This window comes from Zymoseptoria tritici, chromosome 7 (genome assembly GCF_000219625.1).
Source record: "Zymoseptoria tritici IPO323 chromosome 7, whole genome shotgun sequence".
NCBI lineage: Eukaryota > Fungi > Ascomycota > Dothideomycetes > Mycosphaerellales > Mycosphaerellaceae > Zymoseptoria > Zymoseptoria tritici.
The window spans coordinates 476,788-496,936 of NC_018212.1; the positions used below are offsets into that span (position 1 = coordinate 476,788).

The 20,149-nt window shown below is 55.5% G+C and overlaps 7 protein-coding genes across 7 annotated transcripts; 4 read left to right on the forward strand and 3 right to left on the reverse strand.

The window, feature by feature from the left end:
- Nucleotides 1–629: 629 nt before the first annotated feature.
- MYCGRDRAFT_100674 (uncharacterized protein) lies at nucleotides 630–2,471 on the forward strand (the record flags this gene model as incomplete). The annotated part of the gene is made up of 3 exons (XM_003850570.1): nucleotides 630–752; nucleotides 816–2,054; nucleotides 2,114–2,471. The coding sequence occupies 3 exons, from the start codon at nucleotides 630–632 to the stop codon at nucleotides 2,309–2,311; spliced, it is 1,560 nt and encodes a 519-aa protein (XP_003850618.1).
- Nucleotides 2,472–2,533: 62 nt separating this feature from the next.
- MYCGRDRAFT_73745 (uncharacterized protein) lies at nucleotides 2,534–4,075 on the reverse strand (the record flags this gene model as incomplete). The annotated part of the gene is made up of 1 exon (XM_003851204.1): nucleotides 2,534–4,075. The coding sequence occupies one exon, from the start codon at nucleotides 4,073–4,075 to the stop codon at nucleotides 2,534–2,536; it is 1,542 nt and encodes a 513-aa protein (XP_003851252.1).
- A 588-nt stretch (nucleotides 4,076–4,663) lies between these two features.
- On the forward strand, nucleotides 4,664–7,435 carry MYCGRDRAFT_44908 (uncharacterized protein; the record flags this gene model as incomplete). The annotated part of the gene is made up of 1 exon (XM_003850571.1): nucleotides 4,664–7,435. The coding sequence occupies one exon, from the start codon at nucleotides 4,664–4,666 to the stop codon at nucleotides 7,433–7,435; it is 2,772 nt and encodes a 923-aa protein (XP_003850619.1).
- Nucleotides 7,436–8,096: 661 nt separating this feature from the next.
- Nucleotides 8,097–11,355, reverse strand: MYCGRDRAFT_94313 (uncharacterized protein; the record flags this gene model as incomplete). The annotated part of the gene is made up of 3 exons (XM_003851203.1): nucleotides 8,097–9,583; nucleotides 9,637–11,085; nucleotides 11,148–11,355. 3 exons carry the CDS (start codon nucleotides 11,353–11,355, stop codon nucleotides 8,097–8,099), a joined length of 3,144 nt encoding a protein of 1,047 aa, XP_003851251.1.
- Nucleotides 11,356–11,934: 579 nt separating this feature from the next.
- On the forward strand, nucleotides 11,935–13,098 carry PTP6 (putative tyrosine protein phosphatase 6; the record flags this gene model as incomplete). The annotated part of the gene is made up of 1 exon (XM_003850572.1): nucleotides 11,935–13,098. One exon carries the CDS (start codon nucleotides 11,935–11,937, stop codon nucleotides 13,096–13,098), a length of 1,164 nt encoding a protein of 387 aa, XP_003850620.1.
- A 158-nt stretch (nucleotides 13,099–13,256) lies between these two features.
- On the reverse strand, nucleotides 13,257–14,417 carry MYCGRDRAFT_94314 (uncharacterized protein; the record flags this gene model as incomplete). Its single annotated transcript, XM_003851202.1, has 1 exon — nucleotides 13,257–14,417. One exon carries the CDS (start codon nucleotides 14,415–14,417, stop codon nucleotides 13,257–13,259), a length of 1,161 nt encoding a protein of 386 aa, XP_003851250.1.
- Nucleotides 14,418–16,127: 1,710 nt separating this feature from the next.
- SDG2403 (histone methyltransferase) lies at nucleotides 16,128–19,791 on the forward strand (the record flags this gene model as incomplete). Its single annotated transcript, XM_003850573.2, has 3 exons — nucleotides 16,128–16,409; nucleotides 16,528–19,633; nucleotides 19,688–19,791. Coding segments are annotated over 3 exons (3,492 nt in total), but the record flags the coding sequence as incomplete, so codon positions are not given.
- Nucleotides 19,792–20,149: the final 358 nt, after the last annotated feature.

The following is a 20,149-nucleotide window of genomic DNA, read 5'->3' on the forward strand; positions in this document are numbered from 1 at the left end:
GCATCAGCGACACTGCTACTACGAGATCTCTCATTTGATCAAGCTGTAGGATGAAGAAGGCAGTCAATGATCGCAGAATTTAATTCACTTGCCCGAGCCTCGCGAATCACCCAGATAGGAAGGTACAATTGGCCTATCACGCCCGATGAAGCTAGTCGACATATAGCCACAGGAGATATGCTGACTGTACGGCGCGATGTCAATAAGTGTCGTGCTTGTCCTATACGGACTTTGTTGTCGAGATCATGTCTTGATGGATGCTTTGACACGATAGCATTCATCGATCTCGACATATTTTGACAGCACAGCTCGACGACTGTGCCATGATTCGATAAGCCCGATGATTAGCTCGATGGAGAACTTGAAGAAGAAATGACGCAGTCTATTATGCTGCTCTGCTGTCGTATGTCGATGTTTAACGGCAAAATGCTGGCAAGTTGTACTTTTCTTCCGCTGTGAGATGTTGTTGTCGTGCCCCTGATCTTCGCAAGGGAAGCTCCACGCGCCAAGTCCGGGATGAGAAGCAGGGTCTGCCGCGACGCAAGGGCCATTTCGAGGATACTTTTATATTCCTCCGAACTTCCGTTCTCTCTCGTACCAGCCATTGCTCCTCGACAATCGATCCGAGCATGTCTGACGCCAACAAGAACCCCGGAGCATCGCTCGCCGAGGATGACTTCGAGTTCATCGAGACTCCCGCGGCTCCCACTCCAGTTTCTGGAGAGTCAGACTGTGGTGTGAGGACGACTTCGGTGAGTTCACAATGTCTCACATTCTTCGAGCAGCAGCACGACTAACATGCTTCTTCCCTTTAGTACAAAGCCATCAAGAACGCTCCCCTCCCTGCCGACGGTCCCGCCAGCGACAACTTCAGCAACACACTCCTCTTCACCCTCCTCGCCGTGATTCCCGGGTACATTGCCTACCAACTCGGCGGCCGCTTCTGGACATGGCTCTTCTTCCTCATCCTCACCGCGATCCCCATCCTCATGGCATTCTGGACCATCGCGTCCGGCATGTCTCCCCGTCTCAACGAAAAAGCTCGCTACCCCGGTAGACCCATCGAACACTACCTGAAGTTCAAGAACGAGGCGGACAGGAGGAAATACCGCGGCAAGAACAAGATCCCCATGGAGACTTTCCACGAGATGTACTTCGCCGGCGACGTCGATTTCAAAGGCGACTGTCTCGAAGTCATGGAATACCGCCACGACTGGGCCAACTTCCGCTTCACCCTCTCCCTCTTCTGGTTCTTCCTGACCGGCATGATGCCCGAAGTGATCATGCACACCCGCTCGCAAGACGAAGAACAAGTCCGCGACCACTACGACCGCGGCGACGACTTCTACGGCTGGTTCCTCGGCCCACGCATGATCTACACCTCCGGCGTCATCTCCGACATCAACCAGGAAGAATCCCTCGAACAACTCCAAGACAACAAACTCTCCATCGTATGCGAGAAAATCGGCCTCCAAAAGGGTGAGCGTATGCTCGACATCGGCTGCGGCTGGGGCACCCTCGCGAAATTCGCTTCGGTCAACTACGGCGCTCATGCGACTGGTGTCACGCTCGGCCGCAACCAGACGGCGTGGGGTAACAGCGGTCTCCGCAAGGCGGGCATCACAGAAGAGCAGAGCAAGATTTTGTGCATGGACTACCGCGACATTCCCGTCCCGGAAGGCGGCTGGAACAAAATCACCTGTCTCGAAATGGCCGAGCACGTCGGTGTGCGGTACTTTGGCACTTTCCTCAAGCAAGTCCACGACATGCTCGATGATGATGGTGTCTTCTTCCTGCAAATCGCGGGTCTGCGCAAGAGCTGGCAGTATGAGGATCTCATCTGGGGTCTGTTCATGAACAAGTACATTTTCCCCGGCGCCGACGCCTCAACACCCTTGGGTTTCTTCGTGGACAAACTCGAAGGCGCAGGATTCGAAGTCAAAGCCGTGGACACGATTGGTGTGCATTACTCCGCCACATTGTGGAGGTGGTACAGAAACTGGATGGCGAATAAGGAGAAGGTCGTGGCCAAGTATGGAGATCGGTGGTTCAGGGTGAGCAGACATTCCTCCTTATCATAATGCACAAACATAACTAACCAGATTATCTCTAGATCTGGGAATTCTTCCTCGCCTACAGCACCATCATCTCCCGCCAAGGTTCCGCGACGTGCTACCAAATCACGCTGGTCAAGAATATCAACTCCACTCATCGGATTGAGGGGATTCACAATGCTCATGGGTTGAGCGGCGCTCTGAAGGCTAGCAAGGAGGCGGGCAAGCACGCTTTCCCTGGGAGCAAGAAGGATTAGATTTGAGGATGTCCAGGAAGAGAGAGGGAGGGCATCTACTGCGTTGAACAGAAGCTTTTCGCAACCAAAAGAATCGTTCTCAGCGACGACAGAGCTAGTGGCTTGTACAACATGTAGAGGAGAAAACATAGACACAAAAAGCAAGCGTGAGATTCTGATGCATCATTCGGGGTATCATATTTTGGACAACACACACCACTTCCCACGTCCCTCGTCCATCCCTCAATGCCTCCAAATCCTCACCGCCTTATCCTGCCCTCCACTCCCCACCCTCTCCCCATCGGGACTCCAATCCACCGCAAAAACCTCATCCAAATGCCCCGGTAAATTCTCCTCCAACACCCCTTTCCTCACATCCCAAGCCTTCAACGTCGTATCCTTACTCGCACTCACCAATAGTCTACTATCCGGCGAAAACGCACACTGATACACCGGCCCGACATGTCCGCGTAGAGTGTGCAGGAATTTCCCATCTTTGGCTTGCCAGGTTTTCACGTGGTTGTCGAAACCCGCGGACGCGATGAGGGTTCCGTCGGCGGAGAAGGTGACGTGGTTGATTTGTTTTTGGTGGCCGACCATGCGTTGGAGGGGTTTGGTGGAGAGTGTGGGGGACCAGAGATACATTGTGCAGTCGTCCGAGGCGGTGATGAGGCGTTCGTGGTGGGAGGAGGTGGCGATGACGGCGTCGTAGCGTTGCTGTGCCTTCTTTTTGCGATCTTCTGGCGTCGAGGGAGCGTCCTTTTTGCCTTTGTGGTCGAAGTAGCCCGTGCGGAGGACGAAGTCGGTGGAGAGGGCGAGGTGGTTGACCCAGTGGGCGTGGGAGGTGAGGTTGTGGACTAAGGTGCCTTTGATGGCGTCCCAGACTTTGACGGTGCGGTCGCGGGAAGCGGAGTAGATGAGACCTGCGCCGCCCCATTTCACGCAGGTGACGCATTCTTTGTGGCCGGTGAGGGACATGTCGGTGTTGCGGTTGACGGCGTCCCAGATGCGGATGGTGAAGTCTTTGGAGGCGGAGGCGAAGCGGGGGCGGGCGAGTTCGCGCATGTGGTAGGGTTCCCAGGAGAGGCTGGTGATCCATTTTGTGTGGCCTTTGAGAGGGCCGCCGAGGGGGGAGCCGGTGGTGGGATCCCAGAGGCGGACGGTGGAGTCCATGCTGCCGGTTGCGAGGAGGGCGGCGTCGGGAGACCAGGCGACCGCGAGGACCCACCCTGTGTGGCCTTTGAGCGTGTGTTGGGGTGTGCCGGTCTCGCAGTCCCAGATTCGAGCGGTTTTGTCGCCGGAGCCGGTTGCGAGTTTGGAGGATGTGGCGGGGGAGAAGGCGGCTGTGAGGATGGATTCGCCGTGGCCGGAGATGCTGGCTGCGCAGCGGGTGATGGGTTTGACTTTGAAGACGGCTTCGGCGCGGCAGGGGATGTCGAGTTGGAGTTCTGTTGTGCTTGTGCCGTCGAGATATCTTTTTATGATGCCTGCTTGGTCGAATTCTCCTCCTTCGTCGCCGAATGGGTTGTAGAATCGGTAGGGTAGGCGGTCTGCGGGGTCTGTTTTGCCGAGGAGACTGTTGAGGAGGAGGGAGAGGTTCTTCGGGGAGAGGTCTGCGAGGGAGACGGAAACGACAGGTCCTTGGGCGGCTCCGGTGTCTGCATCTCGGAATTGTATGCGCTGGGTGCCTTCTGGGATGGCTTCGGGGAGGGCAGCTTGTTCGCGGGAGCGTGCGATGGCTGCGGTCTTTTGCCGTTTCGATGGAGGGGGCGCAACGGTCGCCATTGTGGATTTCGCTGGTGTGTATTCAAGGAGGATGTCGTAGAGAAATGCAATGCCTTTTTTGATCGGCTAGACTTGCCGATGCTGTCATGGCTTGGCGGGGACCTGAGAGCATGTGAAAGTCGACCTCGACTCCGTCCTCTTCCCTCACACAACAACGCCTCGTCTTCACGACGATCGCAGTATCTCGCAACGCGCGCAGAAGGCACAATAGGAGACAGAACAGAGATGGAGGATGAAGCTGCCATGGCCTGAGGCACACACACGGACTCTGGCGACGTGCTATGGTCGGAGACGGCATCGCACGCGTTTCTGGTGAAGGTGAGTCTCGTATGGCAGGTGTGCGTTCGTGCCTTCCTCTATTGCAATGGCTTCAGACGGGAGAATCGATGACTGTTGCCTTGTGGTCTAGTCCAAGAGACGACTTCACTTTCGCTTTCGCTTTCCTCCGTCTTTCTTCACTTCACTTCACCATAATCCATCTCATCTCATCCCACCTCCACCATCACGGTCAACATGAACATGCCACCTCCCTTGACTGCTCGGTCAGTACGTTCAGCATCCAGCCGTGCCAGCACCTCATACGACACTATGGCCACCAGTCATCGTCCGGGCACATCCATCCCGTTCACCACCACGTACGACACCACGGCCACTGGCACTCGTCCCGGCACGTCCAACCCGTTGACCACCACCTACGAATACACCACTGGTACCGAGTCGAGACCCTACACGGGACACCGCAGTGCTGGTCGACCTGGCACTGCACGTCCTCGAACTGGCGTATCCACTCTCGGCGTGGAGAATCAAGACATCATCTGTGCCGTCAGCGAGTCTCGAGGCGTGTCACCATCGGTCGGTCTGGCTTTTCTCAATCTCGACACCGGTGAGGCTGTTCTCAGTCAGTTCAGCGACAGTCAGACGTATGTCCGGACTATTCATAAGCTTGCCGTGTTCAATCCTACCACGATCCTCGCCGTCTCATCATCTGCTCAACCAAAGTCAAAGCTCTTCTCCATCATCGAAGACGGCATCCAGCAAGATCTCGACAGCAATGTTACTCTGCTCGATCGACGGTACTGGTCTGAGACAGCTGGTCTTGACTACATTCATCATTTGGCATTTCCTGAAGATGTTGAAAACCTCAAGACTGTGCTGAATGGAAACTACTTCGCCGTGTGCTCCTTTGCAGCTGTGTTGAAGTTTATCGAGCACGGCTTGAGCAAGATCTTTCCTGCTCGATCGCTGCGCGTCAAATACGAACCATCTGAAGGGTCGATGATGATCGATTTGGCAACGATCCGATCGCTGGAACTGGTGCAGAATCTACAGAATCCAAAGTCCAAGGACTGCCTCTTCGGACAGCTCAATGAGACTCTGACACCGATGGGTGCTAGACTTCTGCGGAGCAACATCTTGCAGCCTGTCACCAATCCGGAAACACTGAACAAGCGATATGAGGCCGTGGAAGAGCTGAGCACAAAAGAAGACACATTCTTCGCCGTTCGTGAAACACTCAAACCATTCCTCGATGCCGACAAGACGTTGACCCAACTCATCCTCTCACCGGTGCAGATCACTGTGACCACTACAGAACAGTCCATCAACAATGTCATCATGCTGAAGCAGTTCGTGGCCTTGATCAGTCCTGTCTATGAAGCATTGACGGGCTCTCGCTCGGACATGCTCTCGACGATCCGAGATATTTGCGCTCCCGAGAATATCGAGCCCGTGCAGAGCCTCATAGCAGGCGCCGTCAACGAGGACACCACATATGCGAAGAAGCCACTCGACCTACGCAACCAGAGAACGTACGCTGTCCGCTCCGGAGTCAACGGCCTGCTCGATGTAGCCCGTCAGACCTACAAAGAATCCATGACGGACGCACTCCAACACATCGACGAAGTCGCCCAAGAGCACAGTCTTCCCCTCCTCACCAAATTCGACAACAATCGACAATTCTACCTCCACCTCAAAGCTGAAGAACTCGAAGACCGCAACCTCCCAGAAATCTTCATCAACTCCTACCGCAAAAAGAACATCATCGAATGCCAAACCCTCGACCTCGTCAAACTCAACCAAAAGATCCGCGACGCCCACATGGAAGTTCTCCTCATGTCCGACAAAGCCATTCGCGACCTCATCGACGCCGTACGCGAACACATGCCCTCCCTCTTCAAAGTCTGCGAGTCCATCGCCATGCTCGACATGCTCGCTGCCTTTGCTCACGCCGTCTCCACTTGCGACTACATCCGACCGCAGCTCAACTCCACCACCCTCGCCATCCACTCCGGCCGGCACCCGATCCGCGAGAAGATTCACACTACCCAGAAATTCGTCCCCAACGACGTCTACGCCACCCAACAGACCCGCTTCCAAATCATCACCGGCGCCAACATGTCCGGGAAATCCACCTACATCCGCTCCGTCGCCCTCATCACCATCATGGCACAAGTCGGCTCTTTCGTGCCCGCAACCTACGCCTCCCTCCCGATTATCCACCATCTCTTCGCCCGCATCTCCATCGACGACAACATCGAAGCCAACGTCTCCTCTTTCGCGGCGGAAATGCGCGAAACGGCTTTCATACTCCACAACATCACGCCCCACAGCATGGCCATCGTCGACGAACTGGGCCGCGGAACTTCCACCCGCGACGGCCTGGCCATCGCTATCGCCATCGCCGAAGCCCTCGTTGCGTCCCGCGCGTTGGTCTGGTTCGCAACCCACTTCCGCGACTTAGCGTCCATCCTCGCCGAACGCAATGGCGTGGTGAACCTCCATCTCGCTGTTGACATGTCCCCCGAAGACCACCGGATGGAAATGCTTTACCGTATCGCCTCGGGCTCCGAGCAAGTCTCCCACTACGGACTCGCACTAGCGCGCATCGTGCCCCTTCCGGAAGACATCTTACCGTTTGCAGAGAACGTCTCGCGCACGCTGGAGGAACGGGGTTTGGCGAAGCAAGAGCGATCAATGGGTGTCGTCAAGGCAAGGAGGAGGAAGCTGATGTTGAATTTGAAGGAGCATCTGGTGCAGGCGAAAGAGAGTCGGATGGATGACCAAGCGCTGAAGAAGTGGCTGGGAGATTTGCAGGGCGAGTTTGTGGTGAGGATGACGGCGTTGGATGAGGAGGCTAGGGAGGTGATGAGGAGGGAGGACGAAGGTGGAAGTGTTGGAAGAGGGGAGGAAAGTGAGGATGGGAGAGATGGGGTCGAAGAGGAGATGATGTCGATGGGATATGACGAGGACGAGGACGACACTGGGCGTGCGACTGTCGGAACTGGAGAGGAGCAGGCTACCTTCACGCACAGGACGAGGGCTCAGACCATATCCTCGAGACAATCTTCCGAGATGTCATGAGAAGAGCCAGTGCGTTCACTCGCGAGTCATGAGACGTCAAAGAAGGAAGAACCAAGAACGAGTGAGCGAAGAGGAGAGAAGACAGATCGTGACGATCGGGGAGGAAGCGGCCGAAAGCGGCATCGTCACCCTCCGAGAGAGAGAGCACGGCAGGACGCATCTTCGCCTTCATGCCCTTCTCGCGATGACCAGGTGAACCATTCACAACGAGCCCTTGAGAGCGAACCAACGACCACGAACATCACGAAAACTGCACGACGGAACGACGAAAGCACTACTATCAACATCAACATCAACATCAGCATCACCATCAGCATCAACATCAACATCAGCACCCGGAGGAACATCTAGCATACTTCAGACCAAACTCATATCGAGAGGCGTAGGAGAGAACTACTGAAACAAGAAAAACTAATTCAATCCTAAATAAAACAAATTACCCATTACATATGTCCTCCTCCTCTCCTCATCTCATTCATCATCCACTGTTTTTCTCAAAATTCCATGTCCTGTGTTTCCCTTTCTCTTCTCTCTGCACTGAAAACAAAAATCAAAAGCCAACACAAAAAGGTGGTATCAAGCATTCAACAGACCCTCCCCAAACCCTCTCAAATCCACCCCTCCAACCCCCTACCCACTCCACCTTCCTCCCTTCTGCCCTCTACAACTCCTCCACAAACTTCGTCTCCCTCGACGGACTACTACTCTTCTTCCCCTCCGCCCCAAACGCCGGCGGCGGAGCAAGACTCTCATCGAAATGATCCCTCGCCTCCTCGAATTGCTCCTCTTCACCCTCCTCCTCCTCCGTCCCCTCTTCCTTTGCCACCTCCTTCGCGCGCGTGGTCCGGCTATTCCCAAACCCCAGACTCTTTCCCTCGCGAATTTGCCTGTTCCTTCCGGTACGTCCTCTCCTGTCATCCTCGTCATCGGAAGAGGAGGTGGAGAGGTCGTGGTCGACGGGGAAGGTTAGGGCGCCGGCTGCTTCTGGGATTTTGCTGGTGTCCTTCTTGGCCGAGGAGGTGGTGGTGCTGGACTTGGAAGTCGAAGCCATAGCGGGAGTTTCGGTCTTAGAAGTCGACTCGGAGGCGTCGCGGCGGTGGCGGAGTTTGCTGAAGAGGCCGCGGACGCCTTTCTTGTCTTTATCCGCGGTAGGTTCCTCGACGTGCTTTTCCTTTTCGGCGGCGGAGGTTTTGGGTACGGCGGGCAAGGCGGTAGTAGCAGTGGATGGGGTGGACTTGGTCTCGACGTCCTGGCTGGCGACGGCGGGAGTCTCGATGGATGGGACAGCCTCGCGGGAGGCTTCGCTGGCGGGCAGAGTCTCGTCGGTCTTTTCGCTGGTTGGAAGGGGTGCCTCGCCGGGCACGCTGGGCGTGGGAGCGGTGACTACGCGGTTGGCGATGACTTGGGCATTTGTCTCCCCCAGAGTCTTGTTCTCAGGTCGGGCGGTTCGCTCATCATCGCTGAAGTCGGAGTCGCTGGAGTCGCTGTCGGGGATGGTTGAGATGTGGCGTTCCAAGTTGGGCATTTTGTCCCCGTCAGTCGCAGCAAGGTGGTCACCGTGGAGACCAGACAAGCTGGGCTGCGTCTCGAATGTCGGGCGTGCGGCCTGCAGTTTGTCGTCGTCGGTGTCCTCGAACGCGATGGCGGGAGTGGTCGGCGCGAGGATGATGTCGTCGGCGACTTCCTTGCTGGGAACGGCCACTGGCTTCCATTTGCTGTCAGAGACCTCGGACGATGGTCGTGGAGCATCTTCGCGAACAGTCACCGGCGAGATTGGCATCGGAGGTGGAGTGTCGTCACGGTCGATCTCAGCAGCCTTCTCCTTCGGGTCAGCATCTTCACCTGCAGTGGCGGTGGCAGGAACGACTGCGGGCGCCGGCTTGTTCTCCGAATGATGGTGCGCAACATCGGCGTGGGTACCACTCTTGCGGAACTTGTCCTTCAGACGGGCGAGCGCGGATCGATGGCGCTCAACGCCCGCGTTCGAAGTCTCAGCATCGTCATCGTCCGCGCCAAGCGTGCCTGCGGTGACAGTATCCCTTTGGACATCACGACTCTTGCGCTGTTCCTCCTTGGCGCGCTGCTTCTCTTCATTCTTGCGCGCCTTCTCTTCCTCCTTCTCCTTTTGAGCAATGGCCTTGTCATGGTCTGCATTGGATGTCAGTGAATTCCTCTTGATCGAGCGTATCACAACAACTCACCCTTGATCTTCTTAAATTCAGCCTTCTGAGCCTGCTTCTTTGCGGTCTCCTCCATGCGGACCTTCTCTTCCTCCTGTCTCTGCTGTCTCAGCTCCTCATCTCTGGCTCGCCTCTGCTCTGCCGTATCGTTAATCGCATCCATAGTCGGCTTCAGCCTCGCGGCGGCAATGGCCTCAATCTCGGAGTCGGCCATGAACTTTCCGCCTCCGATGTGGGTCTGGCCAGGGTTCTGAGCGCGCAGCTCACGATCCTTCTCGGCCTTCTCACGAGCCTTTGTTTCCCACTGTGCCTGCATTGCCGGCGAGACCTTGCCAGTCTCGGCAAACACTTTATCATCCATGGTCTGCATGCGCGCGGAGACACGCTTCTCCGCCAGGGCCATCAACCTCGCGCGATCATCTTGTTGTTTCTTCGCATCAACAGTGTTGATACCGCTGTTGAGCTTCGACATCTGCGAACGGATGCGGCTGGCTTGCGCTTCATCATCCGAGTCGTCGCTGTACTGGCGGGTGCTCTCGCTGTTGGCACGATTACGTCCACGCCTGCTGCCACCGGCGCCGGCACTGCTCTTCATGGACATGCGAGACAGACGCTTAGGCTTGTCATCATAGCCATAGTATTGTCGGTATCGCTGGTCCTCCAGGTTCTTGTCCACTTTGGCAAGTCTTTCGGCGGCCAACTTGTGTGCAGCCTCCTGAAGATGGATGTAGCGCATGGCTTCCAACTTGATATCAGCTTGCGGACCCGTGGAGTTGCGCGACATGGCAGCTTCCGCACCAGCGCCACCATCCGGATCGGCGACCATGATGGAACGGTTTTGAGTCGCGTAGATCTGCTTGGCCATTGACATTGCCGATGCGCGGAGAGCTGCCTGATGCTTGTCGTCCTCCGATTCGAAGTGGATGTCCGAGGTGTACATGCCGCGATCAGTCTTGCTGTTGATGATTCGAGCAGCTTGGTTGGCCGGCGAGTCCCAACCCGCACCACCCATGGTGGAATTACGAGCCGAGGCGGTGGCAGCACTCAATGCATTGGCGGTCGCATTGGCCGAGTCCGGGTATGCAGGGTTGGGCGCGATGGGAGTAGAACCGGCGCGCTGACGGCCGTGGCTAGCTGATATGGTGGCTGCTTGGAGTGCTTTGCTCTTGCTATCGGCAGAGTTGCCCTGATAGATCTCCGGTCCGAGTCCTTTGTTACGGAAAGCCAGTGTAGCGGCGGATTGTCCCTCGGCGCTTGCCTGGTGTTCCCAGAGATCTAGCTTGGCGCCCTTTTGCTGCGCGAGCAGGGCAGCCTTGGAGCCAGCCTGGCTTTGTTCGGGGTGCCAAAGTTCCTGCATCTTGTAGTCGCTAGCGAGAAGAGCGGCTTTGGTCGCGGAGCCGGCGGTGTTGCCAGTGGAAGGGAAACTGGGCAGGTCTCGAGCATTGGCGTGTTTGAGAGAGGTCGCGGCGCCTGGAGGACTGGTTAGTATTGGAGATGCATGGTCACACGGCTTCATCGCTCCGACTACTCACTTCTTGAGGAAAGTCGTCCATCAGCGTCCAGCAAGTCTTGTTGTTGCTGCGAGTCCCTCGAGTTTTCTCCCTTGTGATTGTTTGAGGCGATCAGAGCAGCCGTCGAAGCAGCCTCTGACAGACCAGTACCCTTCCCATGTGCGTGTTGATGGACAGACGGGTCTGGGCAAGGCACACTGCCGGCGGCGCTCGCTGTGTCGGCGGCCATGATGATGTGTTGGCCTTTGCGCCCGGTTCGCGGTCGATGATGCCTGTATTGACGTCTCGAACACTGTCGATGCGACGAGGGATTATGCGATGTTGGAGATGGTCCCGTCGTTACTCGGCATGCGCGGATTCGAGCTGTAACAATGACAGTTTGTCGTGGTATATGCAGGAGAAACAAGACGAGGCGTTGCTGGGCAAATGAGGACGTCGATGATCTGCGCTTAGCTCTCGCTTTGAGTCGGAAGCGCATGATGTCACCTCCACCAAAACTCAAATCTAGACTTTGAGCGACGTCACGACAGCAACGCCCTGTTCTCCGCCCAGAATGCTCGTGCTCGATGAACGAATACTAACCGAAAAGGAGAGAGTGGAGATCGGAATGGCATTCCGTTATTCTTCGTATTGTATACCATCGTTTCCTACTATATCCCCACAATAGAGCAATGCATTTACCTATAGGACTGCAATAGACAGCAAGAAGATCGACCATCGGTTCTCGCTCCGGTTCACCTGGGGTAACGCTGTCAAGTTGCCAAACAGGGATGGCACGGTCGTCCGACTACCGGATTAAGTCATTGCCATGCAAAACTTGGTATGGGTAGACGACCTGGAATATCACAGGGAAGATGAGCCATGTGCCGGGTTCGAACAGATCAAGGCAAGCACATTGCATGGTAGGGTTGATCTCTGCTGCTCGTCCCGTCGTTCCAGTATCGCCATCAAACCCCATTTTCTCCTAGCAAGCACGAGTGATATCAGACCCAGAGACACGCCTGGATTGAACTTGCACCCAGCTGTCCACGGAGAACACCAGAATGTCTCCCCTAACTCCGAACAGCGAACACCATCCTTCTCCCGCATCGCCAACTTCCGCGATGTCGCCATCTCCACAGGCAAGACTCCATCACAAGCCCTCCTCAAACCCGGCTTCCTCTTCCGCAGCGCCGCTCCAGACGACGCCACTCCGTCCGACCAACGCCGTCTAACAGATGACTTCCACATCAAAACCATTATCGACCTCCGCACAGACTCCGAGCACGCCGCCCTCCTCGCCAAAGAAAAGAAGTCCCCTTTTCCACCCGCCGACGTTCCCGACTTCGACATCCCCTCCGATGGTCCCTCCAGCACTCCACCTCCCTCTGGCAGCAACAATGGACACAAGATCCCCGGCATCAAATATGTAAATGTAAACTTCAACGGCAAAACCTACTCCTCCGCCATGTTCTCCCGCCTATCCTACTACCACCGCGCAAAACTCATCGCGTTATACATAACCGGCTACCGCCCTCAAGCAATCAGCATCATCGGCAAGAACGTCATGTCTCAACGCGGACTCATCGGGTTGGCAAAAGATAGTCTTGCTCACTGCCGAGCTGAAATTGCGCAAGTCTTTGAGGTGTTGAGTGAGGAGGGAAACTGGCCGGTTTTGGTGCATTGTACGCAGGGGAAGGATCGGACGGGGTTGGTTGTTTTGTTGGTGGCGTTGTTGGTGGGTGTGGGGATGGAGGATGTGAAGAGGGATTATTTGTTGAGTCGGGAGGGGTTGGAGGGGGATCGGGAGGAGAGGGTGAAGGCTGTGAGGGAGATGGGGTTGACGGATGAGTTTGCCGGGTGTGAGGAGGGGTTAGTAGAGGAAGTTGTAACGGAGTTGAAGGAGAGATATGGCGGTGTGGAGAAGTATTTGGAGGGATGTGGGGTGATGAGGGAGAAGCAGAGAAAGGTTAAGGAGATTTTGGCGGCGTGAGATGAGCAGGATGTTATGCGATTTCAACGACTGTCTTCCTACCCACTGCTCATCGATATGTGTATGGACAACATCAACGGCACCGCTATGTCTCTACCCGCTATACCAACCGGAACAAGCGGATCAATCTTCATGCCATACCTCGTACTTTCACCTCCTCACCCCTTCAACACCCCATCCGCACTCCTCTTCAACCCACTCCCATTCGCCTCCTTCACAACACTCCCCAACTTCGTCATCTTAGTCCTCTGCAACCACCTAACCTTCATCGTCCCATCCCCACCCACCGCACCCATCAATCTCCTAATCGGCCCCAAATCCCCCGCCTCACCCGCAAACCACACCTTCCCCTCCCTCACCTGTCCCACAACCAGAAAATAGTCGACATGTAACCCTCCCCCCGGCACCGCTCTCATACTCTCAATACAAGCCTCGCTCCCCTCCGGCGCTTTCACGTGCGTGACGTTTCCCATGTCTATGACCCATAGTCCCGCGAATGGAGCGCGGCGGTCGACGGCGATGAGGGCGTGGAAGATTGGACTGCCTTTGTCGAGTTCCCAGACGGAGAGTTTGGTGAGGATTGCGAAGCGGACGAATGTTATGAGGCTGTTGATGTCGAGTTTCGCGCGGATGTCGGTGTGCAGTTTGTGGAATTGGGTGAAGCGGGTGAAGACGTGGCGGATGCCGCTGGTGGTGACTTCGGGGTGGAGGGCGAGGGTTGCGAGGTCCGCTGTGTCGGTCCAGCGGATGGCTGTGAACATGGGCTTGCTTCTAGTCTCTAATTCGTGGGCTGAGGCGTTGATGATGGAGTCCCGGTCGAGGGTAGATTTTTGGGTGAAGAGCACCAAATCGCAGCGGAGAGTGGGTTGTGGGCGGTCGGGGAGAAAGGTGAGGATCGGGTCGTAAGGCAGCCGGTGATTGATGTCGAGGAATTGGAGATCGAGGAGGGCGCGTTCTTCGATGGCGTGTTGGAGCATGCTGAGGGCGGCGGCGAGGATGTGGGGAGGTCGGGTAGGACCGGTTGCGAGGAAGCAGCGGCCGGGGAGGGACCAGGTTTTTGTGGAGGTGGGTAGGAGGAGGAGGAGTTGTGTTTGGTGCTTGGGTGGAGGTGGATGGTTTGGGAGAGGGGGTGTGGGACGGGTTAGGAAGAGGCGGATTTCGAGGAGGGTGGGTTGGGGGGAGTGGTTTTGTTGGGACCACCATTGGAGGATGGAGGGGAGAGGGGCGTAGAGCCAGTGCTGGGAGTTGTTGGTACGGTGGGAGGCTTGGTCGGTGGATTTTTCTGGAGGTTTGTCGGTGGGCTGCTCGGTGGTAGCCATCTTGAGGGAGATGTCTAGTGTTGTAGGTCGATGATGAAGTGGTATGGAAAGGGGTTGAAGAACTATGTCGTGGCGTTGATTATGGTCTTCATTGGATGCGCCTGAAAGTCAGTAGTAGATGCTTGTGGTAGAAAGCTTACGAGCAGTCCTGGATGTGTCGTGTGCGTGCTAGCTGTGCAATTCACCTGCAAAATGACTTTCACATGACAGCCAAGCCATTCCCCGAAGAGCACTCCTCAGCCGCAGAACAGCCTCTGCAACAGAAAAACAGAATGCTTGCTCCAAATTCGAGGGTCGTCTCTCGGAACGATCAAAAGAGACAAAATGTTTGGTGACCGCGCGAATCAAGCTCGCATCCCACCAACCAAAGCCATCAGCCTGTCGAACAGTCGCGAAATACAGGGCCCCAGGTGTTGATAAGCCATACCATCAGACGGAGAATTGAACAGGTCCGTATAGCTTGTGAGAAACGAAAAGCTAGATGATGAAGTCTGGACGGGCTTTGCTCATTGTGCAGGAACATAGAGTACGACCTACTATCTTCGTGGTCGAGAAATGGAGCTGGGTTCCTCATTACCCTAAGGAATCCACGTCGAGTCTCTACCTCGAGCGCGACTATTCCATTGCCACTACAATGCCCATAGGTGCTGCACTCATTTTAGACTGCAATGGCGTACTTCATAAAGCACGCTCGCTGCGGCAACGACAACCATCGTGCCATCTTGAACACATCGTCGGGCCGCTGATCACATGCGCTATACAAGCAGACGGAAGTGCTTCCAGTCACATGTGTCTATAGGATATGTCCAAGATCTTTTCCAGCCAATGTATGCCTGTGCAATCTGTAACGCCCAGCTCCTTCGAATACCCTTCTCCTGCTTTTGCGACTGCTCGTCGTGTCGTTCAAGTCGGCCGTACAATTCGGACGTGCAGTACTGGCAGCATTCAAAGGCGTAGAGTCGGGATCTCGAGTGCGAGTGTCTGGAAGAGCAGAGAGGTCATCTATGTTGAAGTTGCAAGGAGGACGAGTGGGAGAGGAATGTGGGATGTAGTCTCCGAAACGCACGGACCATCTCGCTAGCTTCCAAGGAACTCACGACGCCCTCTCCTCAATCGCGCTCCAAGAACTTCATCATTGTCAATTCCAACTCCCTCGCGTGAGGTCGACGGCCTCGAGTCCACAATTTCGACTTCATTTCATCTCCCGGACACGGCCGTACACTCACTCACCTCCATCACCAGCACCAGAAGCAACAGCACCACCACCGACGACAGCCGCGTCCGTGTATCCCCCAACTTTTCCGAGGTCAGGTATCTTGCTGCAGGCACGCGTAGCCGCTTCGAGAACTCCACCCGGCCATACTTCATCATACTCCACAGCATCCCCTCGCGCATGTGATGCTTGGTGATGAGGACTGATTGAAGCAGCGCGGCGACGTTATGTCGCAGTCGCATGCGCAGGCGCAGCCGCGGGTGAGCGAAGGAAGCACTTCACCAGGCTCGCTGAAGCGCAAGCGAGTCTTGAACTCCTCCACGCATTCTCACACCAACAACACCAATGGCGCGCCTGGCAACTACATCTCACCAAACTCGGACGAGGGCGATGCCAACAACAGCTCCACAAGTTCGCTCGGCAGCGCTCCCTCCTCGAATCTGCACCACAACAACAGCGCATTTTCACAAAATCGCACCGCAGCCGGTCTCAACGGCCTAACACCGCTTACCAGCCATTCCGACTCCTCGCCGCCCAAGGTTTCCACGCCACAACACGCGCACATGTCTGCCACGGATCCGACTGGCGCCAGTGCCACCACGCACGTGCCCACCTCCACCGATGCTCCTCAGCGCGAGCGTGCACCTCGCCCACAAATGATGCCACCTCCTGGCAAAGTGAAAGGGTACAGAGCGGTTTGGGATCCAGAATTGGATAATAAGCTCAGCAAAGAAGAGCGCAAGCGTGCGACATTCAGAAAGAAAGATTTCGGAGCAGAGGTACGCACATGTCCCATGATTTTGCTGAGCTTTATAACATAACTTGATGTCAAAAGATGAAGCAAAAAAAAGTTGAAAACCGCTCTGTACCCTTTCGCTGACAATTGGATAATGGCAGACATACGAACCGGACCCGCCACCGGATCCTCGATTGGCTATACCCGGGTATATGTCAGGACAATGTCGGCAGAAGACCACGCCCAGCAAGGCGATTCTACGGCCTGCACCTTACACTCTACCTCCGTACAAGGTTGATCGGTATTCAATTGGCCCAGGCGAGCCACAACAGGTAGTGGCAGTGGGCTTTGATCCATTCTTATCAGAATCCACGCTCAAGTTGAATTTTGGCACATTTGGCAGCATTGCCAGTGTACAAAATAAGACCGATCCTGAAACTGGGAGCTTTCTCGGAATCGCCTTGATTAAGTATCGAGATTCTATTCGCGACGGCGAGGAGATATCCGCGGTCAATGCGGCGAAAAGAGCGGAGGTGGAATTTAATGGTGCGAGGATTGGAGTTCACACAATCAAAGTCGAGCTCGATCGCGAAGGCCGACGATGCAAGCGACATGTTGATCATGTGCTTAAGAAGGCAAAAGAGGAACGAGCAAAGTATGCGCCGCAGCCACCTGGGCCACCCGAGACACCGACCGATGCGAAAGACTCGCCCGCACCACCACCGAATGCACCCAAAGGCCCATCAGCCAAGCCTGCCGGAAAAGCTGCAGCAGCAAAGGCAGCGGGCAAGCCGGTCCGTGGTGTACCAGGAGCTGCGACAGCGACACCAGCACCTGAGACGGCCGCAAACCCAAAAACTGGTGCCGCAGCTTTGGTGGAAGACGAGCCGATCCTGAGCAAGATCAAGCGGAAGCCGTACATCCACATCCCGCACGCTTCAGTCCCTGTCCTGGGCACAACCATCCCACATCTGAAGAAGCGATTAAAGGCATACGATTGGCGGGAGGTGAGACTGGACGTCACAGGCTACTATGTCATTTTCGAAGACTCCAAGCGAGGAGAAGACGAGACCGAGCGGTGCTACAACGAGTGCAATAAGCAGGCTCTCTTCACCTATAAGATGGGAATGGAGTGCCAGAAATACGGCAACCCCGATTACGAGCGAAGTCCAAGTCCGGAACGTGCCATGGCCGAGAAGCAGAAGCAGGAAGAATTTGAGCGACTACAAAAGGAAGACGCGGAGGATCTTGAAATCGAGAAGAAGAGCAGGGCTGAAAACCTCGACCCAGTGCTGGGTGCGCTTGACCAGCTTCGAATTGAGCTCCGTGACAGAATTCTGGGCGACATCAAGACGAGGATTGCGATACCAATATTTCACGACAGCCTGGACCCAACGCGACATGTGGCCAAGAGGAGGAAGTTGGGTCTGCCCGATCCTTCGGACAAAGAGAACAAAGGTTCGTCACTTTTGTTTGCCAAAGCAGGGGACGCTCCACCCGACACACCCAAGAACCGACGCGGATATCCATTGTCTCACTCAAAGAAACCTCTCCGACCTCATGATCCCCATAACCAGCGCGGCCGTAAAGGTGGTCGAGAACGAGAACCGAGCAATGCCTTTGTCGACGAACGTAGACGCAAGCCGCCCCCGAGGCCAACGCACGCACGAGGCTTGCATTTCCGATTGCAGCAAATGTACGCCGAAGAGGAGGACTCAGACGATGAGCGCCAGACCTCTGTTACCGGTCGGGATACGGATGAACAAGAGAGTCGCCCACTCAGTCGTGCGAGCCGGAACTCGACGCCATTCGACTCGGAATCGGTCATGGACACGCCTAAGCATAAGCGGAGGAAAGTCACGGACTGGGAGGATGATGAGAAGGAGACGTTTGAAGCTTTCCACAAGGAAATGCTCGGTCACCTCTTGCATAAGGAGCCTGAGGATCTTGCGACTCGAGAACTCGAGCTGGTTGTGAATACCTTGCCCCGTTCCTCCAGGTATGCGACCCGCGCCAGGACCGAGCTCTTTATCCGACAACGGTCCAAAGCGGACGACGATCTCTTTCAGGTCAGGCTTGACAGGAAGGATGTCGATGAGGAATCGGTCCTCGCCAGCAAAGAGCAAGCAGATACACCGGCTGTGGAATTGGATGCCAAGGTTGTCAAAGAGAAGGCCAAGAGGAAGCGCAAGACCAAGAAACAACTTCTGGAAGAGCAAGAGGCCCTCAAAGCGGAAGCCAAAAAGGCCAAAGAGGAGAGCAAACCGATTGCCGCCGCCGAGACGGTCACCAAGATCGAACAGAAAGAGCTTGAAATCGAGGCCGTGGTTGAAGCCGAGGCACAGGATAAGGATGTTTCGCTTCATCTCACATTCGACAAACCACGGCGAACTGTTGAGGAGGATCGCTCCATTATTCTCGACATCGATGGGTGGCAGCAGTTCATCAAGGATGAAGAGGACATGGCCTTCGCGCGAAAAGCACTCGCCGAGCAACCCGCTTATGATATCGGTGATGTCAAGCTTTGGGCCTGGAAGCAGAAGGAAATCAAGGCTCTCAACAGTGGTGGTATTCCGGGTCAAGCACAGCCCGAGCCTCTCATCTCTGGATACTACGTTCCCAACCCGACCGGCTGTGCTCGTACAGAGGGTTTCAAGAAGATTTTGAACGAGGAGAAGTCTAAGTACCTTCCCCATCGCATCAAGGTCCAACGGGCACGCGAAGAGCGTCAAGCTCAAGCGACATCGAATCCGACCGCCGCCGCCGAAGCCGCCAAGATTAAAGAAGCGGAGAAGATTGCCAGCACTGCAACCTCTCGTAGCAACCGTGTCAATAATCGCCGCTTGGTGAACGACATCAACCTCCAAAAGCAAACCCTCGCCACCGCCAACTCGGACGCCGACGTCGCCATCCGCTTCAACCAGCTCAAGAAACGCAAAAAGCTCGTCAAATTCGACCGATCCGCCATCCACGGATGGGGTCTCTACGCCGAAGAGAACATCGCCGTCAACGACCTCATCATCGAGTACGTCGGCGAGAAAGTGCGTCAGAAGATCGCCGACCTCCGCGAGATCCGCTACGAGAAGCAAGGCGTTGGGTCCTCCTATCTCTTCCGAATGATCGACGACGAGATTGTGGATGCTACCAAGAAGGGTGGTATCGCGCGCTTCATCAATCATTCTTGCAGCCCGAACTGTACCGCCAAGATCATCAAGGTCGAGGGAACGCCCAGGATTGTGATTTATGCGTTGAAGGATATTGGGAAGAGTGAGTCGTTGTCTTTGCTTGTGGTGTGGTGATATGTGCTAACGGTTCTCGCAGACGATGAACTCACTTACGACTACAAATTCGAGCGAGAAATGGATTCGACGGATCGGATCCCTTGTCTCTGTGGCTCGGCGAATTGCAAGGGGTTCTTGAATTGAGGCCCACAATTCTGGATGGCAATGTTGGTGCATCGGGCGGATCTCTCTTTGATTTGGCAGCGATTGTGGTGTATGTGCATAGCGAGGCGTCGGTTGGTGGATGAGTATTCGAGGACCACGGTCTCGAGAAACGGCAGTCCCGCTGTGGGTTGGCAGGCTCTTTGCGTGTAAAGATAGCACGATTGAAGTGGAGTCGATTGAGCAAGTATTCGCGAGAGGAGGAAGCGAGGAGAGTTGCTCGGTAGGAGGTAGTGCTCGATTTACCAATCTAATGATGAGTGGTTCGAGGTGCCTTTGCACAAGCGGAAGTTAATCTCAAGCTGGACAGGAGGGCGCAATATTAACTGGTTGTCGACAC